Source organism: Pseudopipra pipra, chromosome Z, assembly GCF_036250125.1.
Source record: "Pseudopipra pipra isolate bDixPip1 chromosome Z, bDixPip1.hap1, whole genome shotgun sequence".
In the NCBI taxonomy this organism is placed as follows: Eukaryota; Metazoa; Chordata; class Aves; order Passeriformes; family Pipridae; genus Pseudopipra; species Pseudopipra pipra.
Window position 1 is genome coordinate 55164351 of NC_087581.1, and position 27456 is coordinate 55191806.

At 38.3% G+C, this 27456-nt stretch overlaps 1 protein-coding gene and 1 long non-coding RNA gene across 11 annotated transcripts in view; one reads left to right on the plus strand and one right to left on the minus strand.

The window, feature by feature from the left end:
• The window catches only part of LOC135406708 (uncharacterized), a 30945-nt gene extending 6187 nt beyond the window's left edge, over window positions 1-24758 (plus strand). For 8 of the 10 annotated variants that reach the window (XR_010426441.1, XR_010426437.1, XR_010426434.1 and 5 more), the window contains exons 3-4: window positions 285-369; window positions 24456-24758. This is a non-coding gene — a long non-coding RNA (uncharacterized LOC135406708). Of the gene's footprint in view, window positions 1-284; window positions 370-5414; window positions 5751-21008; window positions 21541-24455 lie in introns of those variants that run through there. The other 2 variants (XR_010426436.1, XR_010426435.1) reach the window with 2 other exon arrangements.
• The window catches only part of MAMDC2 (MAM domain containing 2), a 55939-nt gene that overhangs the window by 986 nt on the left and 27497 nt on the right, over window positions 1-27456 (minus strand). The window contains 11 exon segments of the mRNA XM_064641084.1: window positions 277-361; window positions 1077-1336; window positions 3107-3259; window positions 4969-5062; window positions 14775-15040; window positions 15938-16084; window positions 18630-18723; window positions 21370-21626; window positions 23904-24041; window positions 24975-25059; window positions 25781-26046. Coding sequence (XP_064497154.1) covers window positions 277-361; window positions 1077-1336; window positions 3107-3259; window positions 4969-5062; window positions 14775-15040; window positions 15938-16084; window positions 18630-18723; window positions 21370-21626; window positions 23904-24041; window positions 24975-25059; window positions 25781-26046 — 1845 coding nt within the window.

Genomic DNA, 27456 nt, shown 5'->3' on the forward strand with positions numbered 1-27456 from the left:
TACATAAGAACACATGAAGCAGAATGCAATTAATATGCTGGATTTAAATGGGACTGCAATATGGTTTTTAAAAAATGTTACAGCCACTTTACTAGTTGAGTCTGAGTATGATCTCACATCGCATTAGAAAGCAAAAATTCTGCACTGACCCAGCAGTTACTAAATACTAAATTCAAACCCATTCAATGGGGAGTCAAGGGAAGAAGTATCATCCATCTAATTAAAACAAGCACTGTGAATTGCCAGGTGTCTCTTATGATGTATATTTAAACTTACCTAAACAGGGTCCTGCCTGGAACAGAATATCATCAATAGCAGTGTCACTTCTCATTGACACACCGCGGATCACCTCAAAAATAATCTGTAAAGGTAAGACACAGCTTTTCATGAATCCCACAGGTGGACAGACTCAGAAAAATGATAGGCATGCAACCTATTCAAGGATCTAGTGTGTCCTGAAAGCCTGCTTCTTGGAAAGAAAGTTCTGTCCTCCATCAGATTAGCTTAGTCAGAGCAATTCAGTGGGTGCTATGCTGAAAGAAGCAACTATGGTCTCCCTCTCCTTTTTCCTTTCCTTTCCTTAGTAATTTTCAAGCTCTTAAGGGAAAGTGATTAAAAAATTCCATAACATTTGTGGATGGTGATCAGTGCAATTTTGTGCCCAGTGCTGTTTTAGTCATTAGCAATTTCAACTTCCTCTTTCACAGAGAAACTGAACCAGGTTTTGTCTAAGGCAATACTGAAGTCATGTTGAAACCAAAGAGCTCTGGATTTGCATCATCCCTTGTCTTTGGTGCCACCTTAGAAAGACCACCCTACAGGAAGCTGCCATTTTATCATAGCTCAGTGGCTCTGTCAAATCTATACAGAGCTACAAACAGCTGAAGGAAAAGAAATTCCACAAGGGATCTAAAACAACCCTACCACTACTGACAAGAAATTATGGGAAACAACATTTAAATAATTTAAAAAATTATTTTGAGTTAATAACTATTTTAATACTTGCAAACGATTCATGTCTTTAATAAGTTCATTTCAATTTTCCAATTTGACTGCTTCTTGCTTGTTTTTCTTACCTGGTAGTTTCTATCACTTTCATATTCTATCAGTCCCCTTAGCCATGAGATGCTTTGTTCCCCTGTCCTCCTCCACAAAGGAATCTCTTCATCATCCCCTTCCTTTTTTAGATAAACACTTAATAATCCAGTCCCAGCTCCATACATGTGATAGAAAAATGTCAAGCACTGTTTTCCAGATATTCCTCTTAGTAATCTTGAAAAAAGGTATGCTCTCTGTCCATAGACCATGTCAGATGCCTCTATATACATGTAGTACCCTTAAAAAGATATACAAGCAAATATTAGCGAAGTAAAATACTCGGCATGTTCATTATGCTCAACATGCTCATTATATTAAAAAAAATATGACTCAAAATATTTTGATAAAGATTTTTAAGATGTAGACTGCAGTGTCTGTGAACTGTAATGTTTGTGGTACTGTAATAACAGTGGACTGTAATAATGGTGGGTTTGAATTCATAAAACCAAGAGCTGATTCAGTCTTTCTAACAAGTTTTTAATATGATTCAGGCCTTAAAACTAAAGACAAATTACTTTATTATACTTTAATATGAGCTGTAGGCTTTGGTGTTTAATTCAATGAACTTTTAAGCATAGTGAAGAGCAAGGTCTTTGCAATGGATTGCACTAGGCTTGGTACAAATGATCTTGGAAATTCTCCAACACGTTGTATGAAATTATTTTTTCTTTATGGACCTACTCTGTAGATAATACTCCTTTTCATCCTTTCTCTTGACTGCTGCTTACTACCAAACTACAATCTGGCTTAGAGGGGATGTCTCCAGTAGGGAGTTGAGCAGAAAATAGGACTCTGAGTATCATGACAGACATCTCAAGTATCCACTGGCTGCTGCTGCTGCTCTCACCTTTTCTTCTGTCTCACTCATCCTTGGGAATCCCCTCTCCCTCTGAAGGCAATCTCACCCCCAGACCTGTGGTGGCAGAAGGGCAGATAACACCACAAAAAGGGAGCAGTGGGACTACACAGAGTTGCTGCAATGTCTGAGTTCACTGTCTGCTCTCAGAGTGTACATCTCAAAACATGGAACAGCTGCTTTATGCAGCATATGGGACATGGGGATGCTCCTCAGTCTTCTGATACACCTCAGTTTGCTCCGACGGGCAATAGCTGAATGATAGATTGGGGGGTATAATAAATTTGCCTTCCAGCGATTAATGACTTGAACACTTAAAAGCTTGGTTCTGTCTGATGAAACACACAGCAACAGAAAAGAATACAAAGCAAGAAAATACCATAGCTGCTCCTAAACCAGGAATGCACTCTGATGGCAATCGATTCCTTGGAATTCAGAGACAGCTCCATGTACATCTGAGGGTACAATTTAGGTAATGGTTGGTGCTGATGCAGCTCTCTGTGCACTTGCTTATACTAATGGGGACTCCACTTGGCCAAATACGTTAAATTACACTAGTGAGGTTGTGAAGCAGGTTTTCAAGACAAAGGGCCTGTGTGAGTTCTTTTATTTGCCATGTTTTCTTCTAAGTTTGAACCCAAAGTATGTTCATGCAGAAGAGATCCCAATCACTTGCACAACTTACTGCAAAGAGATGTGTGAGATAAGGAATCAACATTGTCACAGGTGAGGCTTAAAAGGCTGTCAAAGTTCTAAAGTCAACCTATTCAGCCATCAGCTACTTAATGATCTATATAAACCGAAAATAGGTGTAAAGTCAGTTTCAGGAAATATTCACATAAGCTAGGAGTTTGGAAGGAGCTTTTTCTGCGAACTCTGGGGGAGCCATCCTGTTCTTTTATCTCCCAAAGGAAAGGGCTACTTTAGGATGTGACAACAGAACTATGCACATAGTCTGCAGATATTTCAGATTAAACATCACATTTTCAAAACCATTCATGGGTCCCTACGAAATGTGTTTACTTTATTGGATTAATACCTCTTCTGAACGGAAGCGTAAAAACTTTCTCTATCATCAAGGTTATAATTTCAAAGTATTTTTGATTAACTATCAACTTCTGTTCTGAAAGTTCAATGTGGGGCTTAACTCACCTACCCCAGTAGTGTGGTCTCCTTTCGGACCAGTGTAAGAAGTGGGAGTTGGACCCCTCCTCCTGTGCCAGCTCCCACGACCTCTCTTCTTTTGGGTAAACACACACTCATCTTTTTCAAAAGTACACTCTCCAGGGCTGAGCAGAAATGAATCTGTAAGGAGAGAACATAGTTTAAAACTTCAAATATATTAGACCTATATTTGGAGAGATAACACAGAAAATGTATTGCATTTACTCACCTGCTGAAATCAACATCTACCTAGCAATGCTTACAATAATCACAAGCTTATAAAAGCATGCTTCAAACTGAATGAAATGTAATTTCATTTTCTTCACTGTTTTGAGGTAATCTGTGCTCTAGTCTAGCTTAGTAACATGTACTAAGATTCTTGAAAACATTTCATACAGTTTATTACTCTTAATCAATAATAATGGTTTGGACTAGATGATCTTAGAGGTCTTTTGGTTTTAATGATTGGACTCAATGATCTTAGAGGTCTTTCCTATCCTTAGCAATTCTATGATTCCATAACAGGCTCTACCACTGTAATTTTCTTCACTATTGTGGCACCCCAAGCAGATTAATGAGCTCTAGAATGTATAATGTGGATATTTAATGAGTCTTGTCAAAGACTGGAGTTTCTGTGATCTAAAATCAAGTGCTACATTTAGCTCTCCTATATTCCCTTGGCAGCAGATTCTACTACAGCATACAACAGGCCACAGAGCTGTAATTACTATAGTATTTTCATCACTTCAATTCTATTAGATGATGCAAAAGGGAGAAAGTTGATAATTCAGGTGCTTGCCAGGAAGCTTCTGTCAGCTTTTCTGCTGTAGCCTGGTTTTGTTGTTCAGAAGTAGACACTGAGCTGCTTTCACTTTTTGAAAAGGAGGAAGCTTTGATATCTCTGGGGCATATTTCAGGCATTTGTTTTGCTCCAATCAGAGACAGCCTCAGTATGACTATACACCCAACAGTTCTGCACCTTTGGTTCCTTTTCCAGTTACTTAGGAACTACAGAAAGGCAAAACAGACAACTCTTGGAAATGCTTTAGAAAAATGGCATCTTGTTTTATACATGTGACTTCTCTCTGTTTTGTAATGGTTAGCTGCCTGAATGCATGAAAGCCAATCAAAAGAGGTCATTAAAGAGCTATTAGGACCATTGCAAAGATATGGCTTCATTCTGAAGAAGAATGGGATTATAGACTGTGCCTGCCTCATGAGAATGGTTTCTAAATTAGGATACAATCGTTGTACTGTCAACTTCAAAATGCCCCAGAAGAGGGAGTCTGGTGAGTTCAGAGAGGTTAGCCTGCACATGTCAGAGGGTAAAGTCTTGCTGAAAAACAGTCAGTTCCTCCCGCTACAGGAGAGAGAGTTGGACTGATCTTATCTGTCTTCACTAGAGAACTGCAGCTCAAGTAAGAGACTGTGTCTTTGCCTTGCACAAGTGTACTTCTGGACTAAAAAAGAATAATATTGTCTTTTGAAAATATTGCTTTTGGGTCCAATCCTGGTTTGTCAAAATCCATTTTGAAAACTACTTTTCCCTCAGTTGGACTTTTGGTTTATTTTAAATTGTAACGCCCTAAAAGGACCACTCACCTGTATACAGCTTCACTGGAGTCAGCGAAGTTTATTAGGAGTTAGTTGGTACCCCTGTGAACAAATACTGGTACGTATGCTACTTTGCAAAAATAGGATTTATGCAATGCTCATTGGAAAAAAAGAAAATACAAGAAACCACAGTGGGATGAAGGCAGCTGTAGGATAGGCTTGGAAAATGAAGGTATGTGATGAACTCTTACTAAAAAGGATACCAGCAGCTGGATGACAAATACAAATGGTCTTACCAGCAGCCTGGCAGCTTCCCAGGCTCAATGATACATCATCCAGTGCCACAAGTCCACAATCCCAAAAGCTTTTACACAAGCTGACAAAGACAACCTGCAATACATAAAGGAATTTCAGTTATCTAACAAAACCTGGCAATGTTAAAAGTCTGAAATTTTAGGGTTTTTTCTAAATGTGCAAAAAATGTTGAAATCTACAGAACAGAAATAATGATCCACTTTGTCTTGACACATACTGATACTGCCAATGACTGAAATTTTGGTTCCAGTGGGGATTAGATGTATGTTTTCAATTCAAAGTATTCTCTCACTTTTATAGGCAAGTTATGTATCTCTGTATGTAATTTCCATTTTATTAGGAGACTATTTTTTTGCATATGAGAAAACATGACTTACTGAGATTGTTGTGGTTTTTTTCCTCCACAAAACCCAGCAAATATCCACAGATAGCTTACCCTTAAAACCAAGAAGTTTATCCATGTAAAAAAAAATTAAAGAGTAATGCAGACTGACGGGCAAGAGAAATGGCCATGGCGAAAAGCAAATAACAGTAGAGGTGAAATGAAAGTACTGCATAAAATGAGATTATTCATAAATGATGCAAGGCCATAGTATCATAGAGCATGAGACTGGAAATGCTATGCATAATACACAGTGTTCATCTGAGTTTGTGAAGATTAAATAAAAACATCCAAGATGTTTTATTTGACTACACATTAATTCTGCCATGAAAAATACAAGTCACTCATGAGATAACAAAATAAAACGTAAAGAAACTGTAAGACTCCAGTTGCCCTTCTCCAAAGGCCGACACATATCTGTTTGAATTACAGAAGACACATTAAGATTTATTTTGTGAAAATACTGTTGGCGGTTTTCTTGGCCTATCTACTCCAAACCATCTGTCTGACCATTGGGGTTATGACCATAATTTGGGAGGAGCTTTTCAAAACAATTCCTTTGTGATGAGGTCTGTGCTAGTGACTGGAGATGGAATGAGTGTCACTTCTACCAGTTTAATATTCTGGAACAACTGTGAACATCTCTGTTACATATTTGAGGTTAAATGCTGAGGGGGTCTCAGTGCTCTGAGCTGGAGGACCATGACTGCGAGAATGATCAGCTCCCAGTAGATCCTGAAATTGTGCAGGATCTGCTGCTCCAGCTGGATCCCTACAGATTTATGGGGCCTCATGGGATTCATCATCACTGCTGTCTTAGCCTTAAGATTTAACAGGACAAAAGGTGTTTCCTACTTTTAAGTTCATTCTCAGGAAACAGGTGCAATCTATTAAAAATGGTAGCACCTCCTGGAATAAAGCATAAAATAAGATACTGATGTTGGGTGGACATCAGTCACCAGAATTTTAATAAATGCATTCTGGTGAACACTTGTAAGACACTAAAAACATATTATGGTCCTAAACCCACGAATCTTCTGACAACCACATAGGTAAGGGTGAGGTCAGTCCTCATTTGTGAAACAACATTTCCACACCATGGAATTGTTTTAAGTGATGCTTTCCTAATGACATCACCGGGAGCAGGATCAAGTTCTTTATTCTTAGATTGCAGTAATTTGTTCCATACAAGGTATGTAATTACACTCTGGATACCGCAGAAGGCACTCCATTTCAAAGGCATTGCAACAATAACTGTGGCCTCTCAAAAGCCATTGAACCAGTAGCCTTTGTACAACAAAAAGATTCATCTGATTCAGTGACACTTGTTCAGCTTTGCCATCTGTAGCTTAAGCTTCACTAATTCTCCACTTGACTTTTGTGGTGTTAAGTGACACACTGCCATGAGCAGACTTTGTAATTGCACAGGGATGGGGTGGAGGAACTTGTACTTGGGAATGGGGAGCTTCCAGTATTAGCAAATGTACTGAAATTGCTTATAGTTCCCTCAGTGTATTTTGTGGTATTCTTGATTTAGTTTTAGGCAATGGACTAGAAGATTTTCATTCACAGGTCACATTTATTTACTCTTCTTTTGTTTTAAATATCCTTTTCTGTCATAAAGGGAAATATTTGACTATTTAAACTTTACCTGCCAAAATTGTATCAATTTGGATTTATTCAACTGCTCATTTTCCCCCTGTGTCAGATCTCTGAACCCTTCCTACAGTCTCGATAGAAGCAATCTCATGATATTTGCATTTGTTCTTGTTTTGAATAAAATATTTGCTAGGTCAATTCTTCTAAAATTCTTCTCTTCTTGCAGAAGAGAATAGGGGATTCTTTGTGCTCAGCTTGCACTTTCTTCATAAAGCATGGCAGATGAACAATGTACTAATTGTTTCCAGCTAGGTAACAAATATTCTTGGACTTGCATGCTATCTTGGAGGCTAAACTAAAAACATTATCCAGTGCAGGCAGTTGTTGCCTGTGTTACTGAAAAATAAAACATATTTCTCATGTTTCTTTTTGTTCCAATAACAGGACACAGCTAGGGCATCAGTTTCCTTCCAAACTATTACTCTAGTTTATGGAAGCTGGTTTGTTTATTTTGCAGTACTTAATCAATGCTCCTGGTCTTCAACCTAAAGTATCAGTAATCAGTTCTTAGCATTTATCCTGGATTATATCAGGTATGGGCAATGCCAGATGAGAACAGCTGTTAGAGCAAGCTTCTGCCAAGACATCTCATTGGGTTGTGCTGCAGACACTGGGTGAGGTGGAAGGGACTTTTCCTTGGCACTCTGCATCTCTACAAGCAGATGTGAATTAAAACACATGCATATGAAGTTAACCTGCTTTTGGAGAAGAAATAGTAGGACATACAGAAGGTACCTGCAGTGTAAGGAAGAACTAATGAGGAAGCTTATAAAAGGAGGTTTGGAGGCATCTGGACTCAGAACAGGAGAAAAGGAGAGATTCCTCTGGATCCCTATATTTTCTGTGTATTTCCTTTTCTCCTTGTTTATCCCAGGAAGTGTAGCTCTTGCTCAATTAGAGAGCCAGACCAGCCAAAAAAAAGAAAAACTGTGAAAACAGCCCAATCTGGTGAATTAAAAGCAAGCTATGCCTCTGCCGCAAAGTAATTTACCTGCTTCCATCCTAGTGAATATTCCTAGATTCAAACTACACACTGTACATCAGTGTAGACACAAAAATTGGCCTGTCACTTAGACACATTTAGGTTCGATTTTTTAGAGGAGAAAGGCAGTTATAGTGGAGTCTGAAGTAGGGTTTTGTGAGAAGCTACTGTTGTAAGTTCACACAGTGATACAAATCTCAGTATTATGAAATAAAAAATAATTCAAACACCAGAAACAAAGGTGAGACATGGCACAAAGAAGCAGTCAAGACATTTTCACAAGACAGGGAACCTGACTTTTCAGTCAGTTATGCAAGCAAACAGCTGTATAAGCATGCAAGCCAGGGACCACCACTGGCACAGAGAACCATTCTGACTGTCTACAGCTGGAGAAGCTTGCACACACTGTGGAGCAAGAATCTGCATTTCAACAGAGTGTGTGTGTGTGTTTGTGTGTGTGTGTGTGTGTGTGTTTGCAGGTATACACCACCATGGGAGGTATTTCTTAACAACAAAGTCCAAATGCCTGTAGATCAAATTACTTCCAATTAGCTTTATTAAACTAGATTTCTTTGGCTTAAATATTCAGAAACTCATTTATCAAGAACACAAGTAAGCTATTAAGCCAAAATTAGAATGTCTGCAAGCTTCTGTCATTTGAAATAAATTGATTTAAAATGGCACTTGCCAGGCAAGTTCAATTTTTTGCCATGTAAATACAACGAGCTTCTGCAGGGGAAAAAGAACGGATTATGAAAGCTTCTATATAAATAATTGGATAACATTGGTAATAAGCTTGTGACAGTTGAACCAATATTTTTGAAAATCTTTCCTGTCCAAAGGCAGAAACAAACAATGAAAGAGAAACATAAAGTCTGACAGAATAACCTAGCACCACAGACTGCTTATGATACGTCTCTTCCCACTGGATTGCACTGCCTAGTAGAGCGCAGTGGCTGCACACAAATGTATACAGGACACTTATGTTCCCATTTGTCCTCCAGCACCTTCCTAGATTTCTACAATTCTGCTGATCGGACTCTATCCTCATTTCAATGTAACAGTTTCCTTTGCTCTTTTTATAGAGATTCTTGCCTTTAGATCAAGGAGTCTTTTCAGAGGAGGTAGCACTATAGTATCATAATACTGAGGACCCAGAACAAAAACTGAGCAAAAAAATAAAGTGTCAGTTAAGTATCACAGACACCAAAAAGCAGTATGTAGTATTTCATGCAACATATTACCTTACTTAGCTACTGTGAAGATGCAGGCCACTTAAGTATTGCTTCCTAACCTGAATAACTTTCTCAGTTTCCAGTATGTTGTTTCCACAACCATATGTCAAGCACCACAGTCAGTGAGGTTGCACACTTTGCAAGCGCTATCCTACTATTTACAAACCCTACCACTCTTATTTTAAACATACATTTCTGGTGACTGTTCTTCAAGCAGTTTCTTACTTTAGAGGTAAGAGAAGGAAGGACAGAAGGGCTATACTATAAAACCACAGCTCATTCCAAACTCTTTAGGGTGCACACATTATTGTGTGAAGACTAATCAAGAGTTTTGTCAGAACAGTACGAAAAAGCTCTTTTATTTGACACAAGTGAGGGTTTTTCAGAGGAGGAAGAGGAGGAGGAAGAGATGAGAATGTTTGCCCTCCTCCACTTGGTGCCCAATTAGAGAAGTGTGTCGTTCATACCAGTGACTCAGTCACAGGGATCTAGAACTTCATCATATATCAAAAATTGCTTTAGTCATTTACCTATGATTTTGGCAGAGAAGCAGGAGACACAAATTTCTCATTAGCAAAGAGAAGTGCTAAAATAATTTAATATTGAGCATCATCACAGTTATGATGTGAGAACAGAGGTCCAAAGAACCTCAGATCAAGTCCTAGAAAGGTGGCAGGGTAATAATAGATGTTTAGGGAAAAAAGTACAAGAAACAAATCAGCCCTAAAGCTGTTATATTATGTCCAATCCCCAGAAAGCTGAAGGATTGACTGAACTGGAGGTCACAGTTAAACCACTGTGTTTACAATCACTGTGAGGTCTATTTTCCATGAATTTGTCTAATCCCTTTTGTTTGTTTTAAACCGTGTAAATATTGAAGTGCAACACTCAGTCACTTGATTTTGCTGTCACACAACTGCAAGTAAAATTAGTTATGGAGAATGAGTGAAAACAAACAGATGAACTCAAAAGAGATTGAGAATAAAACATCAAAGAGTGAGAACATATACTGAGAGTTTGAAAACCAAGAAATGCTGCCACAGCTATTCTGATGAAAGTAGAATGGACTATTATGATGCCATTTACCTTTCTGAAGATTTGATTTTGAAATCTGTGAGAGGTATTCAAGCACTATATCGTTAGGTAACATTGCCAAAAATTGCATAAATGGATAAACAATACAAGATGTTTGCTTTTGAAAACTTGAGCTTCAGAATGGTGAACCAAATCTAGCAGAAGTGAGCAGAACTGGTATAAGCAGACCCAGGTGAAATCAAACCTTCATTTTAATCTAGGCATTTGGACTTTGTTGTGAAGAAATACCTCCCATGGTGGTGTATACCCACAAACACACACACACACACACACACAGTTAAAATGCAGATTCTTGCTCCACATTGTGTGTGAGCTTCTCTAGGTCTCATTTAACATGTGAAATTTTCTTTCAATTAGCTCTTACATTTTTCTGCCATGTGTTGGCCTGGAAGATCAGTTTCAGTACAATCAAATCAAAAGAAATCTACATATTTCAGGCTTAGGTTTTTATGCTGCCCTTCAAGAGGCAACAAACCATGAACAGTTTAATTTATTTTAAAAAATAACAGAATTTTTTTTTCCATTTCTTCCTTTTCACGTTTATTCCCTGGGCACAGTATAAAAAAAATTGTATGTGTAAGAGGTACTTAAACCAACTGAGACAATGCCTGAAGTACAAATTGAGAAATCAGGACTTCAAATTTCCTTCCTTCTCATTAGCATTATATAGCATATGTATTTGCAGTACATATGTACACATATACACATCCATCCACACATATATATATATAAACATTTATGACTTGCTTAGCTGGCTTATACCCACTTAATCTTTACAACATCGTATTTTCAAAGTGTCATATTAAAGCCAATTGGCCAGCTTCACAATTCCTGCCCACAGAATTCAAGCCGTGAACTTGTGCCAGACTGCAGTTAGCTAATTCAAAAAGAACTTGCAAAAAACATTACACAAACCAGGAGATGAAAATCTGAATCTTTTTATTGTCCCAATGTAAACAAACATGCTAACAAAATTAAAACATATCAGACAGATTTTATATTGTTTCCAAAACTTTGCGAGTAGTATTCGTAGTAGGAGAAGGATAAAGGACGTGGGTAATCAGGTATTTTAGTAGAACCACTTTCTGGCTGAAAAACCATTATGACCTTCAGGACATATGACTGCCATTAAGGAACTGCCAGGAGACTGTTTACTGTTTCCACAGCCGCTGACCCAATCTACAAGTCACACCTGGTAACCAAGAAGCTGCTCAGCCAAACTACTGTGCATGCCTACAACTTATAATTCATGTCTAGACATGATGCATCTCAGAAAACAATACGATAGGCACACTGGCCTCTACATCTGTAAGAGCAAAAGTGGCAGCCCTATCTTATTTTGAGACCACATCTCTCCACTAGAAGACTATTTTTCACTTGCTTATAACATTGCCAAGACACAATTATTTCATCTCAGACTTTCCATGCTGGGTCCTTACTTCAGGCTTGCTTTGGAAGATTTAATCCAAAAAAGTTCCATCATTTCCAAGAACAAGGCTAAGAAAAAAAAGGGTTTATTTTGCCCCTATTAAAAAAAATATATATGTGAAAAGCTTGAGCACTCCTAGGCTTTGGAGCGGGAGCAGGAAAGTGTCATACTTTGGTCTTTGTGCCAGGACTGTGCTTTCTGTCAAGTTGTTAGTTTTTGAAAAACTAGAATTTGTAAGAACTGGGACAAGCAGGGCAAACAGAGTGGGACACGAACAAGATTAGAGGGGGGAAAATTGGACTGTCCAGAGCCAGAAGCCAGAATTAAGATGAACACTGGCATGGGGAGTGGGGTGGGAGTGGTTCGTTGCCTATGGGGTAGGTTAGATAACATAAAGATGCCTCAGTGAGGAAGAAAGAGACACAAGCAAGGTTGGAGGAGGCAGGACAAAAGAGGTCAGGCTTCTCTTGTGTTTCTCAATGCTGTCTCTTCCTCCAGAGCCTGAAGTGTAATCCCCAACTTGCTGGTTCCCACCACTCCTTGCTGTCAAGCAAAACATGCTCCGATACACCTCCACTCTTACCCTTCATTGAAATAAGTGTTTTTTGCCAGATATTTCACTAGGTGCTAGGCAGGCACATCTTCACAGATAACTAATCTAAGTGTTTATACAATGCCACATAGAGTTCTTTTATTTCCTTCTGTTGGCGCGGAAAAGAAGAAACAAAAAAATAAAGCATGAAAAGACCTTTAAAGCATTAAGGTTGAAAAACTGGGCATGAGGTTGCAAGGAAAAGCCAAAATCAGGTTCACTGTGCAACTTCATTCAACCCTGCATGTGAATATTACGAGCAGACGACCTGTAACTACATTAGGTTTTAACCCTTGCCTTATGGCAGGCAGACACACGCTCAAACTTTAGCAATATTTGTCTTTTATATGCTACCTTCTGATCTCTAAACATATCTTGGTGTACTTTTCCATATTAACATATTTCAGAACTTTACCCATTTTCTTCCATGTACTATTTATCTAAAGGAAAACTTCATAAACTGAATCGCCTGCAAAATAGATAGTTATTTGGCTAAGGGGTACCTGAATTGTGATAGGCTGAATACATGCTGACTTCTCTAAAGCCCAATACATCTCCCATTTCATGATATTTGAGGAATGCCTCCTCAACAGAAACATTTTGCAACTTGTTTCCATGGGAAAGAAGGGTTTCTTTCGGAAGACCTGAAGCACCTAGTGCAGGTTTTTCAGAACTGCCAGAGGCCAATAAACCCTCCTGCTGCAGAGCATGGCAATTCTCCCCTCCTGCAGACCTTCAGGCTCAGAAGCAGCAAGGACATTCCCTTGACTTCTTTGTTCTCTTCTGTGCTTTTCTCCCCATCAGTTACTGAGCACAGAGAGAATGGTAACTACAGACATGAAAACTCTAATTCATGAAAAGATTTCCATTGCAGGTGAACTTCTTTACAACTGTTTTTGATATACTGACTTCTAGGAAAACATAAAAATTGTACTTCGCAAATTCATATTGTAAAAGATTTTTCTATGTAAATGTCTGAAGCTAAAAAAAACCCAGCTGCCTCCAATGGCTATAAACCATTTTTAACAGAATTGCTCACGTCATCATTACTCATGCAGTTTATTATGCTACTGGACCTTTTCAGAAGCAATAAAGAAATATGTAAACTGTAGATGGTAAAAGTAAATGGCTCGCCTTCTTAACCAATACTTTTCATAATTAAAAAGAAAAAAAAAAAGAGAAAAATACTTTTATGCAAATATCCTGGAATGACACTATGAGAAACTTATCTATCATGCACTTGCTGTGCAGTAATGAATTTTTTTTGTTCTATAAAATAAAGAGAATTAGAAATTCTGTTATGTTTTATGCATAAATACATAAAATCCCATCAAATTTTTAAGGTATCTGAAAAAAAAACACTAGCCAACAATTAGGACTGAAATTTTTAGCATAAATTTGCTTATTGATACAGTCAGGCAACTGGTTTTTGGTGAACTTTTTAAGTGTATTTACTTCAAAGGATAAACACCTTTTTTTTCCTTCTCCAAGAAAATTTAAATTCAGTAACTACTGCCATTTCAGAAACTAATTTGTAGTGGACAAAATGCTGAAGACGTTTGTCTTTGATTTAGAAGTGCCTGCGTTGCAAGACAAGCTTTCATTCGTATGTTCATTGTACTATCACATGGAAAAAAAAGCTGGACTAATCTAAATGTCAGCAGGTAGTGATCTATCTGGTCCTCCTTAGATGACTCACAGATAGTGAAAATGCATTACAGAATTCAGGATAACCACAGAAGATGTGCCTACAGAAATCTCTGTAAAAGTCAGTCTTTGTAAGAAGAGTGAAGATGAGGAATAACAAGAGCTTAAGGACTTACTCAGGAGGTGATGTCAAATACTGCCTTATTAACTTGCTGAGATAACATAGTGACCTCTCCAACACGACACTGCAAATTCTTGAAGTCCATTGCACTGAATTCTGGTTTCGTATTCTAATAAAGCAGTTGAGTTTAGGGAAGTAGGATGAGCTCCCTGTTTCAATCAGAACTTAGAAGTAGCGATTTTTTAGATTAATTAAAATCTGTAATTGAGTATGAAAATTATGTGACTCACATAGGAAACACACAAACAAAATGATGGAATGTGGAGCATGCTGAGAAACCAAAACACAACTGGCTGTTGTTAGAGCTCCTCTGGCAAAATCTCCAGCAATATTGTGACTACAGTTGAGGACACCAGGAAGCACTGCCCCATTCCTGGTGCGAAGCCCCTGTATCGGGGCTCCTGTGGGAGCCAGGCTGTGAAGAAGCATTCTAGTCCCCATGGTACTTACTGCCTGAGGAATACTATTTGACTTTGCAGGTATAGCTCACTTAGGATTAATCCCCAGATAACAAAGAACCATGAGAAGAGAAGACAAGGAAAATCCCCATCCAGGATTTAGCAGATTTGAAGAGTTGGCTCTTACCTTGCAAGGCATAGGCTTTTTGAAGGAGATTTCAGCTTTAGTCCAAACTCCCTTTGGAGAATCCAAGACAGACCAGATTTTGTCTTGAACAACATGATTCTCCTCGAAGATATAAACTGCAAGAGTGCCACTCATTTTGAAAAACCCATATAAGGCATAATAAAAACTCAGACAAAATTGCAAGTTTCCTGGCAGGGTAGGGCCATATAGACGTCCAATGTACCCAGGCTGTGATGTATACTTTGTGTTCGCCAACAAGTAATAACCTGCAAGACAGCACAATTATTATTTCTAATATGCTATCAGCACAGCTGATTTGCTATTAAAGCAGCTTCTGTTATTGCATCAGACTTTGGCTACAAGAAACAATTTCATCTGGCAAGAAATAGATTATCACACTCTGACAGGAAATAACAATTTTTTTTTAAAAGCATCCTGTCTACTTCTAGCTCAAATGGCATATTGCTAAGTTACCAGAAATAAGCCTTTTTCAAATTTACCCTGAAAAATTCCCTGTCCTGCTGGCCTCACTGGAAAACTAGCTGTTTCAAGCTAGCAAGATCAAAGAATGGAAGGTAAGGCACAAGGCCTATTATTCCCTGCACCAAGTATAAAGAGGTGAGACTTTACCACATGTGATTAATAACCATAAATATTCTACATAAATAGATGTCTGAGTTTCAGAACTTGTTAGTAGTCCTTTCACTATGTGGCTTCACTACACAGTATTTCAGTTTTCCCTTAGCAATGCCAACTATCCTAAGCTCAGAAGAGCCCACCTTTCCACTACAGTAAAAACAATGCATTAAGCTATTATTACATTTACTTGCATATTTTTGTGGAATCATCCCTCCAGTGACTATGGAGCAGTACAGTGAAGATACTCTGATTTATGGGCCCACATGACTATTCATTACCTTCCCACTTCACATATGGGGAATCACAGCTAGGGTTCCAGATAGGACCGAGTTGTGTACACTGATTTTTACTGGCAGAGTTGCAGTGAGGCAAATTAACCAGTGTGCCAAGTGACATTACTTAACAGAGTGAGCAATGATACAACAGATTAACCTTTATATAACCTTTTATATACCCTTTGTATAACCTTTTATATACCCTTTATACATGTTTGACTCTTCTAAAGAAAAACAGTTTCGATTTACCAAACCCAGTAGTGTGATCTCCTGCTCTATAAACATTGCGCTTCACTTTCACTCTGCTCCATCCTGGGCCATCTTTCTGATCTTGGTAAAAATTACACAGATCTTCCTCAAAATTGCAGCCTGCATTGGCAGGATCAAAAAGAGTTCCTAAAAGATAGATGTATATGTTCTGTTAGGAAGAGCACAGTGTAATAAGCATAGATATCTGAAGCAGAATGATGCCAAATCATGCTCTGGTTCACCTTTCTTTACTTTACAGAAGACAAGCATGTGCAGAGATGTTACACATATATAGTACAAAGTCACAATGAAATCAAACTATCAATTTTCTATTGCAAATTGGTCTTATATTCTTATATTTTTCTGGAGCCAAGAGGAAAGCTCCTTCATAGCCCCTTCAAAATATAAATGAGCTACAGATATTAAGAGAAGATTCTTCTTTCAGGACATAATGCACAAAGACATTCAGACTATTTTGTTTTCATCCTGCTCCTTCATGCAAAAGATATTAGGACAAAATGAGTGTGAGTGTCTGCCTGTGTGTGCATGGATATCATATTTTCATTTTAATTTCCAAAGGGATAACTTTTGGACATCAACATTCAATATTTTTTTAAAGAGCAGTTTTTAAAAATCCTTTTGTAATCATGCATAATGTGCATGCAAATGCATGCTGTAAATATGTATGTAAAACACTTTTTAATTCATGTACCACCTCATGGCTACTGACCTCTGGAGCTTGCCTCACATATTTCAGCACTTTAGCAGTGAGGAAAGCTGAACAATTAAAAGCAAAGCTAAGTCCCCCAGCCCTGCAGATGCCTCCCTCTTGACCTGCAATACCGAATTAATGGATCAGGATTTGCTTTAGTCTGAAAAAAAGTCCCCATGGTGAAGGGGTGCTTTTAAGTAAAGCACTTTTACTTTAAAAGCTTCATCAGTCTCTTATACCAGATGCTGGGGAAAGGAGAGGCACAATCCAAAGCCATCATGCAAATTTGGCTACATCAGGAGTCCAGATCCAGGACACTGTGTACATAACTCTGCAGCAGCACATGTGACCCTTCTTCATGGGGACTAAGAGAGATTTCCCGCAGGGGCAGGGAAACAGGCAGTTAGCTTCAGGAGAAGCAAAATTTTGGCTTTGGAGGGATGTCTGTGGTCTTTGCAGCCTCAGATAGGCCAAATCTAAGCACTTTGTGTCTTACTCTGCCTGTGGCCAAGGCCTCCCATCTCTACTTTCCTAGTTAAAGAAAATGCAGCTGTAGCACTACCAGATCCATGCAGCATTAAACCCATATTCTGATTCATTCTTTAACACTCTGGTACCTTTTGAACAAAACTTCCAGAAGAAATAAGGAAAAAACATAATGCTGTTATATACACTGTTATGGCTGAATACAAGATCTCTTGTTTTTTACAATCTCTACACAGAAAAAATTGAAGATGAAAATATGAGATGTCTGAAGGATCAAGCAGTATATGCTGTACTCCAGCAAGATATAAAACAGATTATTTGCATTCATTTCTCAAACAGAAAAAAAACCCAACAACCAAATCAACCTTCAAAATCAGAGTTAGTAGCTGAACCTGTCATATTCAGAATAGATTATGAGCCATTCAGATTAAATCTGAACTTCAACCATTGGGGCAGAAAATGCTGTAAAATTTATCCTATACCTCAACACATATAAACTGTCTGAAAATTAAAACAGGAAACACAGATGAGCACACAGCTCCCATCTCTGGAATACCACAAACACAACATGGGATTTTTGTTGCAAAACAAAGCAAAACTGAAAGAGATATTGAGGAGATAATAAACCAGATTTACTCAGCCAGGAGTTGTGTGGATTACTAACATATCTGGAATCTACCTCCTTTGGGAGTGATACTTCAGCAGTGGAGGCAGAGCTAGCAGATACTCCAAGCAAGTAAAAACAGGGCAAAAAACCATCTTTTTCCTTGATCACTTCAAAGCATTAGCCAAAAAATTCAAACTTATGAACAAAGGAGTAGGTAGGAAACCACTAATCTACTTTTGACTAGTGTTAAATGCCCCAGTAAAATGCCAGCAACCAGTACATAGCTACATAAGAGGCTGAATTCACAAATGACAAAATCCTTTGCCCCAACTGCCTCTACAGCAAAGGTCACATGGATTCAGCTGATGTCTGCTGCTGTGAAAACCTAATAAAAACCTGAGAGCCACGCCACTGTCTGAGATGAGTAACACATCCTGGAAGAGTGAAGACAGGAAGGCAAGGCTCATGTTTTGGCTCTGAAGAACATCTCAGGGCATATGGAATGAAGAAGAATGGCATTAATGAAAAGCCCAGGACATTTTCTTCCTTATACCATCACACCTGGTAAATCTGCCCTCTCTTTCTGTGCCAGGCCTGCAAGTGGTAATTTCTCAAAACCTGGAGTGATGCAAATACAGCATTCAGTCTGGCACTCCAGTTGCAAAACCCCGAGGCGAGGTCTTTGGAAAGGAAGCATTAAGGACTAGTTTCTAGGTCAAATGAATGGCACCAGTGTTATCTGCTGTTATGTCACCAGAAGGAAAAGCAGCCCAATGGGACTGGTCAGTTGAGAAGGTAGCACTAAATATTGCAAATACTGACAGTTCAGAGAGGCAAAGCAAAGGGGGAAAACAAGGACAGTAAATAGCAACAAGAGCTCATCATACCTGTCTGATTGCTGCAGTAAACTGGAGAGAAAGAAATGTCATCAAGGGCAACGTAACCTCCCTTGGCACTGTTGAAAGCAACTTCAAATACTACCTAGAAATTATAATAAGTTGTTATTCATCTGCCATATACTCAGCAATAATTTTGGTACATATTTTTGAAATAAAGAATTCTGATCGGATGTTCCAGACAGACTCTAGCACTGTAAATGTTAGGATACATTAAATTATATCATATCACTTATTAGGGATATAAATCAGAGTCTGACCTCGACACCAGATCTTTGTCCACTCAGGGCCAAGGAAAAAACAAAGGGGACATAGCTCTTCTGCTGCTTTATGAAGCATCAGTTTTAAAGATGCAGTAAGGCTTCTGCCGTATTATACAAAGACAGTATTCACAATCTTCAGTCTGTACAGACTAGAACTCCAAAGCTGTCTGATTATTACTGTATCTAAAATCTATCTGGATCAAGAGCTAAAAACCCCGTGTTCATTACTCTCCTATTAAAATATTAAGTTTTACTGGTTTCTGTAAACATCCTCAGACACTGAAACCCATGACTTTGCATCAGCTGGCAGGGAAGATTTCCTTTACAAAATTTATTTAAGAACCAGAAAAGCTATTGCTGTGCTTTGTTTACCACAAAGATCAAACAATATTTGTACTTATTCATTCCCAAAGGACATGATTTCCTCAAGTAAGTGGAGGACAGTCTATAACTCTTGAGGAAGTGTCTTAAAATTTCTCTTAAGTATCAAAGGTCTGAGTTACAGAAAAACTTTGAGAAGACGCCTGAATCCCAAGGCAACCCCAGGGACAAAACAAGGATATGAGGATAAATGCTTTCAGAGCAAGATCCTGTTCAGTGAAAGCAATGCCTGTGATGTCTTGCCTATGGATGGGAGCCAAACTAGGAGAGCTGTGAAAGAACCCTGAGCAATCTCCTTTAGCCAGATGAAACAAAGAGGAAGACCCTCTTGAAGCAACTGAAGAAATTACATCCAAGCTTTAATCTTATTTCTATAAAATAATCTTTAAAATATTTACTGTGCTGGATTACATAAAAATTCATTGGGCAGATTAAAGGCCCATATCCTTTTTCCAACAGAGAGCATCTACAGAGAGAATTGAAGACAATGGCAGGCTTTCAGTTCTTCTTCCCTGATGGATTCGTTCTTTCCCATTAATTTTTCTAATTAGTTTTTTAACTGATCCAAATAATGGCATGCATAGCATGCTGTGGAAGTGAGTTCTACAGATATGTCATATAAGAAAAAATATTCAGTTTAAAACTGTTACCTGGTAGCTAAGAATTTGGAACAGCAGTGTAAATTATGAGAAAAAGGGCACAGTTATATTTTCTGTGTTATTCATGACTTTTAAGAACCTCTACCATATTCTACTTCAAACTTTCTTTTAAGGGCTGAAAACTGCTATTTCATTAATGTAACTTCTCCATACTTTTGATTATCCGCATCTCTCCCTCTTGTACTTTTAAGATATTCTTTTTTAATTGAGAGGGCTCAAGTTGCATACTCTACTTATCACAAGGGTACCCTGTGCATTCATCCAGAGGTATAACTTCCTCTGTTTTATGGTTTATTCCAGTGTAGACAGTTTCCAAAATTCTGGATGTTTTTTTGAATACCACTAAGAAATCAGAGGGTATTTTCACAAAACTAACCACAGTAATGCCAAGCTCTAAGTGATTATTAATTAATTTCCATTGATAGTCCTAGGACTGGTTTTGTCTTCTTCCTTTGTACGTATTGAACCAGTAATTCACTTACCATTCAATATTACGAGACTTTATCAGGGCTACTCTCTTTTCCCTTGAAGTCTGACAGTTGAAATGGATGACTTGATCACTGATGTTTTAGAGTATAAAAGGGCTACGTAACATCTCATGAAAATTAGCTCTACCCCTCATAATTTCTGAAAATCTGCAGGCTTATGGTGAATTAGCAAATAACTTAGGTGGAATTAAAGTAAGTAGACAGAATTTATTTGTAATCATAGTATTACAAATATATATATATAGAGAAAGACTATTTATGTATGCCTATATAAATACGTAAATTACATATATATGTATAAAATATACATCCTAAGTATATATATATGTATATAATATATACACACTTTATTTCAATCTTCTAAGTTTGAGGTATTTCTTAGTAAACACTAGGGAATAAAGAATCCAATTTCTTTCTGATATTCTTGAAAGTCATTATAATAACCATCAAGGGTTGTCTTTTACATCTAAGGACTACTGTGCTATTAGGACCCAAGTCTGAACTTTATCTCATGAATTGCAGAGTCATATTAAGGTAGAGAATAGACCTCACATATATTGTAAAAATTGTCTTCTTCAGGGCATTATTTTATGATACTCAGCATCCTCAAAAATGGACCATGGAGTCACAGAAATACGGGACTGAGAGAATTATTCAGTCACAACTGAGAAATCTCACATTAGTAGGACTCTACAACCTCCCAAGGTATTCTGATCAAGCACCACAATACCTGACTTCAAAATCAAGCACAAGTATGGAAAGTGATCCCTCCTTGACACTTAAGCAAAGGGCAAAGAAAACCACAGATCACCAGCATCTTTATAACCATTTTTCAGATACTGGATGGTCACTGCCATGTTCCTGGCTTAGCCTGAGTTGGCACTCATATCTGAGGCAACCTGGAAGTCATAGCTGGCCCGTACAGGCAGGATTGCTTTACCTCCATGGGGTACGGTGCATTGAAGTCAACTTCTGCCAGTGCCCAGTCTGTACTCAGAGCAGTGTCTGTTTTCCAGATCTCTTCGTAAAAGCCACTCACATCTCTCAAGTAAACAGTAAAAACAATGCTGCTCTCCTGCTTAAGTTGATAATAAAAAGATAAGCATCCAGACATTGGGGCTGTTGTCTTTGGTGAGATTAGCTGGGCCACTTCCTGAAAATGTTTGACATAAACAGAGTCCACGTACATGTAATGACCTATGAGTAGGAAAGAAACTTGGTATAAGTCACAGTATCTCATAGTATCTCACAGTATCAGGAGATGAACAGGGACTAAACATATGCCTTAGACCATGTCCTGGCAACAATGATTGCTTTCTAGTAAGTTTTAGTAATTCTAAAAGATTTTTTTTTTTCTCCTTTCCTCCTACGTACAAGCCAAAGTTGTTTGGTTAAGGTACCACTGGCAAAATAGTCAGTCTCAGCTCTTTCTTAAATATTTGTTATTATTATAAATAAATATTTATATTTATATCTGAAAAGTAATAACTCTAAATTTTGGGAGCCATCCATAAATGAAAAACTGTGTAACAATTGTGTAAATTGTCTGCCTACCAACACCTCAGTATAGTATTTAGCCTTTTTTCTGAAAAAAGACACTGAAAAGTGCAACCTTTACTGAAGCAACTGAAGTAAATGATCAAGATTATAAATTGTGTTTTCTCACATTTTACACAGCAGTTCTTTTAATATATCTAATTAATTGGCAAATAACCTTTAATCTGCACACTTCACTGCTTGTATAATTCTGCTTGGTCTATCTAGGATTTGGTTTATATATCTTTACTGAATAGACTGGAGGTTTTTTGTAAAACCTTAAAGAAGACTTTTGGGAGACATTAATAAACAGAAAAGTGCATTACCCATGAGTACACACTCCCTCCCTCTCAACAGCCAATATGACCTGCAGGATTTTCAAAGGGTACAGCTTCTAAGACTTTGATTTTGGAAGAGCAATCTCAATTTAAACAGGCCACATTCATGCTCACAAATATGCTGTGCATCTCTAGTTTTTCTTCTTCTACACTCCCAGAAACACAGCACCAAACAGTATATGATTAATCAAAAAATGGTTCTTCACAAGAAGAAAACTCAGAAGAGAATGAAGTGTCAAATTGGCAGAGTACTTCAGCATGGACACTGCAGACTGTGCCGTTAGGTTTGTATGGGGATCACTAAGATAATTAGCTCATAGTGTTCTCAAAGCTGTAAATGTCACTTCTCACTTCACTCTGGTGAAAGGAGGTGAAAGGGCTTTCTTGGCTGTGGGTCTCCTCTAGCTTGCCCACTGCCAGGGGAGAGGTGACTTAAGTGAGACTTGCCTGAGAAGTTCTCAGCTTCACTTTTACTCTACAGTTTTAGCACATTTCATAGCTTAGCTATTATCTCCCTGGCTGATGCACCTCCATAGTCCAATTCTTGCAAAAAAGAAGGCTCTTTCTTGACTTTAGGCTTCCTGTGGCCTTCTCAGTCAATGGTCAGCAGTGAGGGTTTGGTGTGAAATAGAAATGCTGTGGCTACAAGAAAAGAGATCCCTCCCAGTTGGCAGCATTTCCTGTCACAGTACACATTTAATAGGTTGACCCACTGTCTGTTGTTGAAGTCATGGTAAGTTAAACTTCCATCAAAATTTTACCAGCATTTAGGTGCTGTGACATGATGCAGGGACGGAATTACACTCTGTACTCAACTCACACAATTGTGAAATAAATAAAAAGGCACAGTGGCATGAGTTAAGGAAGGAGGAGCAACCCTGCTTTTCATGATGCCATTCCTTGCGCAGTCACAAGCATCACACTGTCTGAGACACACAGTGTGTTGCAGCAGCCAGGTGTTCTGACCATCACCTGCTGTGGTACATCCTTCTCCATGGCTATGTAAAAAGCTCTCCTCTCAGTGATGTGTCCAGGACAAGGATTTCATACAAGGCAAGTGCCAAAATTCCTGTAAGTCTTTAGAGCATTCTGCCTCTGAGGGGCTGTACTAACAGCATCACACTAGACTGAAAGAAACAAAAGTCCTAAACCATGCAATTTAATCAGAGAGTTTCCAAGCATGTTTCAATTCCTAAGTTTTCCTACTCAACTTTCTCAATAGCCATGGGAAAGAAAACCCCTGCCAGATGTACAAGAATCTAAAACTTAGTGTGGCCCATACTTTTAAAATACACAGAAGGGTGAATATTCCCCCTCTTCATTCAAAATTTTATTCTTCCTTTGAGTACCTTTGGATCCTAGCAAAGAGCAAAACAACCTTATTATAAAACTTACATGAAATTTTGTGTGAACACCTGCAAATACCCCAAACTTTTTCTAATCCATTTTTTATCTCCAGAATCATTCTTACCACCCCACCCCCTGCAATGCTGGGAGACAAGAAAGAACTCACATAATAATAACTCCCAGAATGAGAGTCATACATGAATCACAGACTCAGATTTTTCCACTATATTTTTGCTCTACATTTGTTGCTTACCCAGTGCACTGTTAAGTGTGTGGTCTTTGGGCAGGATAGACTGAGAATTGCGAATGTTTCCTCCACCAACAAACCAGTTGACGTTGGGATTCCAGCGGTTCACGAAACCACAAAGATGATTTTCTTCAAAGTCACATTCTGCAATTGCAGACACCATCAGCTGAGTGCACACATTTTCATTACAGAAATGGCAAGAGCAAATTGCTAAGCACTGCCCTCACTTCATATACGGCAGTGCAGATAATGCCTATATTTATAAAACCGGACACAGCACTTATGAGCTCATAATAAACAGAAGCAAACTTAGCCCCCATTTTAGATCATTTTTAAAAAAAATTTCCATTTCCATCGTCTTTGGACTAATCTGCTTTTCCATTATTTTTCAATATAGGACTGTTGTAATTTAGAACCAAATAAAGCAGATTTAAAATATACCACTTCATGGTATTAAATGCTTAGAGCAGAACTTTCACTAGTAAATCAGGGATAGCTAGAAACAACACAGGATTAGTATTTCATAACAGTAATGCAACTGCTTTGTTTCCTTCACAGAGCCAAAGAATTGTGACAATTTGCCAGACCTCCCCAGAAATGCAAAGGTCTCTCAGCTTCCTAGACACTGAAATTTTTGAACTTCATTAGCAGTTTTTGGCAAATGTCCTGAGGAAATAGCAGAAACTGTAAATATCAACAGTTTTGGCTCTGCAGCCTGCAAGATGCCACTGTAAGGAAGCATGAGCAGGCAGAGAGCAGAAATAATATTGCAACTGTTACATCTAGTATTTGCAGCAGTGCAAAGTTTTTTTAAAAAAATAACCCTTATTCCTGCTTGGACAATAAATAACTTTGGAATTATTTTATGTGATATATCTATGTATATCAAAGAGACAGGTGAAAAAATTAGTGTGTGTAACCTTACCTTAAAAATCATCTATATTGAACATGGCAGTCAATAAGGAAAAAGCCATTGCCTTTTCTCTAAACCCAGACCTTTAATCCAGCTTTATAACTGCCAACAAGGCTTTTTTCTTTTTATGCAGAGAATATAGGGGTTGAGCAGAGAGTACTTACCCATACAATATCCAGGAGTTATTTTGATTTCAAAAATTGCTATACTGGCAGATTTATCTTGTCCCATTTCACCTTCCAGTACAAGCTGTAAAATATAAATCAAGCTGTAAATTTTAGGGTTTCATTACCCTGAATATTTAAACAGGATAAACAGGAGAATGAATTAAATACATATGGGGGGCTCATCATCCTTACAGTCAGGAGAGGTGCTTTTGCTGAAAGAGCTTGGCAGAATGCATTAAAGACAGAGCAAATGCTCTTACTTGTGCACAGAAGACACACTGAAGGACAATGAAACAAGGCAAAAAATTCCCACACTTCATTTAAGAGTAACGAATTCCATATTCCTCAGCTGTGGTTATGCAAGATGTTATTGTGAGTGATGCGATGTGATGATTTTTGGGTAGAAATACTCTCCTGTCAGCAATTGACTCTTTCCTGAAAGGCACAGTGGACAGGAATGAGTGAGTGCAGCTGCAGGTCCAGAACTGGGGAGGTTTCATATCTGCTACATGGCACCAGTCACTCCACAGGGATGCCAGGAGGTGAAGCATCCTCACTGTAGGGCTCAGCCAGCTGTGCATCCCCGGGAGCTGCTCCACACCTTTGCTGGTCAGAACACAGCCTCATGCCAGCCCTGCTCATGAGTGCTGGGGACAGAGGGGTCAACTGACTGATGTGCTGCCAGCCTTAGAGATGAAAGAGAAGAACAGGGCTCAAAAGAGTTTGAATAGGTCAAAAAAGAAGTCTGCACACTCCAACATATGCACCAGAAAGTCTGTGGCATCTACTAAAATTGGGCTTACCTTATACTTCTTTGTGCTGTTCATTAAATCTAAGCTAGCTATAAGCCAGCTGTCTGAGGGCTCCTTGGCTGACCACAGCAAACGATCAAAACTTTCTCCTTCCTGCCTCAGGTACAGGTTGAGCCTGGTGGGATCAGGTGAAGTCTCTAAAGTCGTTGCTATCTGATAAATCAGTCTGACACAGGTCCACTCCTCAGAGTACAGATCTGGGCTGTACAGCACTGCTTTCTCACCCTCGTAAGATGTATCCACAGAAATGTAATGTCCTGAGAACACACACACATCAGAATAATAAATGCCAAAGGCTTTGCTTTTGCATCCCTGGAAAAAGTTCTTATATAGAAAGGAATGGCAGTTCTGGGGCTAGGTCAGGAGACTGAGACTGCCACTCATCTGATAAGTCATTTAACCTCTTGATATCCTACTGTACTCACACAAACATGACTTCCTATGTCTCAGAGTGGTTTTAATCACAATTTTTAAACTATCGGAAATCTTAACAGGAAGATGTTGTATCAGCATAAAGCAGATAGCTGTTGATAGATCTGATAGCTGTTGATAGATAATTTACACATGCAGAAATATTTTGAGGGAATATTTAGTTGTTTTATGGATCAAAGATTTTTAATTTAATTTAAATTTTAAAACAATACATAAAACAAGACATTGCAGCTAAAAACTTCCAAAGCACTTTTGGTTTCAAACATTAAAATTAGAAAGACACTTTTATGTAGTAATATTAATGTGTACAAGGCTGCTGATTTAAGGAAGAGCTAAATGTAAAGCAACGTTTAAATATATCAGCATTCCCAATCAGATTATTTCAAAATTACTCTCTGGAGCTTGGCCTAAAACACAACCTTCTCTACAAAAAAGAAAGAAATCACAGAACCACAGAATTTTATGAGTTGGAAGGGATAAGGATCATCAAGTCCAACTCCAAGCTAAAAATGCACAAGGAGGCCTAAAAAGTGCAAAAGAAACAACATGTAGAAAAAGAAGGCAACAGTAAATAAATTACAGGAAAACAGAAGCCTGGTCCTGGAGGCTTTACTAAGACATCAAAACCAAGATTAGAAGAGTAAAATTGAATACAGAAGTCACAGAAACCTGAAATGTATTGCCAGAAACAAGTGAAACAAGGAGAAAGAAAATTGTAAAATAAAAATAAATTAAAAATCCCAAACACCACAAAACAAAAACAAAAACAAGATAGGACACCCGTGTCTGAGACACTATCCCATACACAATCAGGAAAATGATCCTTCTCGCCTAGTGTCAATGTGTATTAGACAAATCCCATTTCTGATACTAATTCTCAACAGCCAAGCTTGCAAGCACGAGTCATAAGTGCTGTCAGGGACTGTGCCAAGTCAGCCTTTGACACAGACACTTTAAAATGCCCAGGGAATATATTTCCTTTTCTTTAATCTCATCTTACTTGACCAAGGAGCTTGTCTCAGTTTATATGTGTATGCAAATACCTGTGTAACTTGGAAACTTCAGCAGTTGCGCTGATGTTAAATGCATTGCTTGTCTTTGAGACATACTCTGCCCTCCCAAACCCTGACTCAACCCTCCAAGCCCAAGCCACCCTGAGGTTGCTTCCCAGGAGCTCCCCTGTTGCCTTTTCAAAAGTATTCTCTTTGATGGGAAAAAAAAATCATCCTCATGAA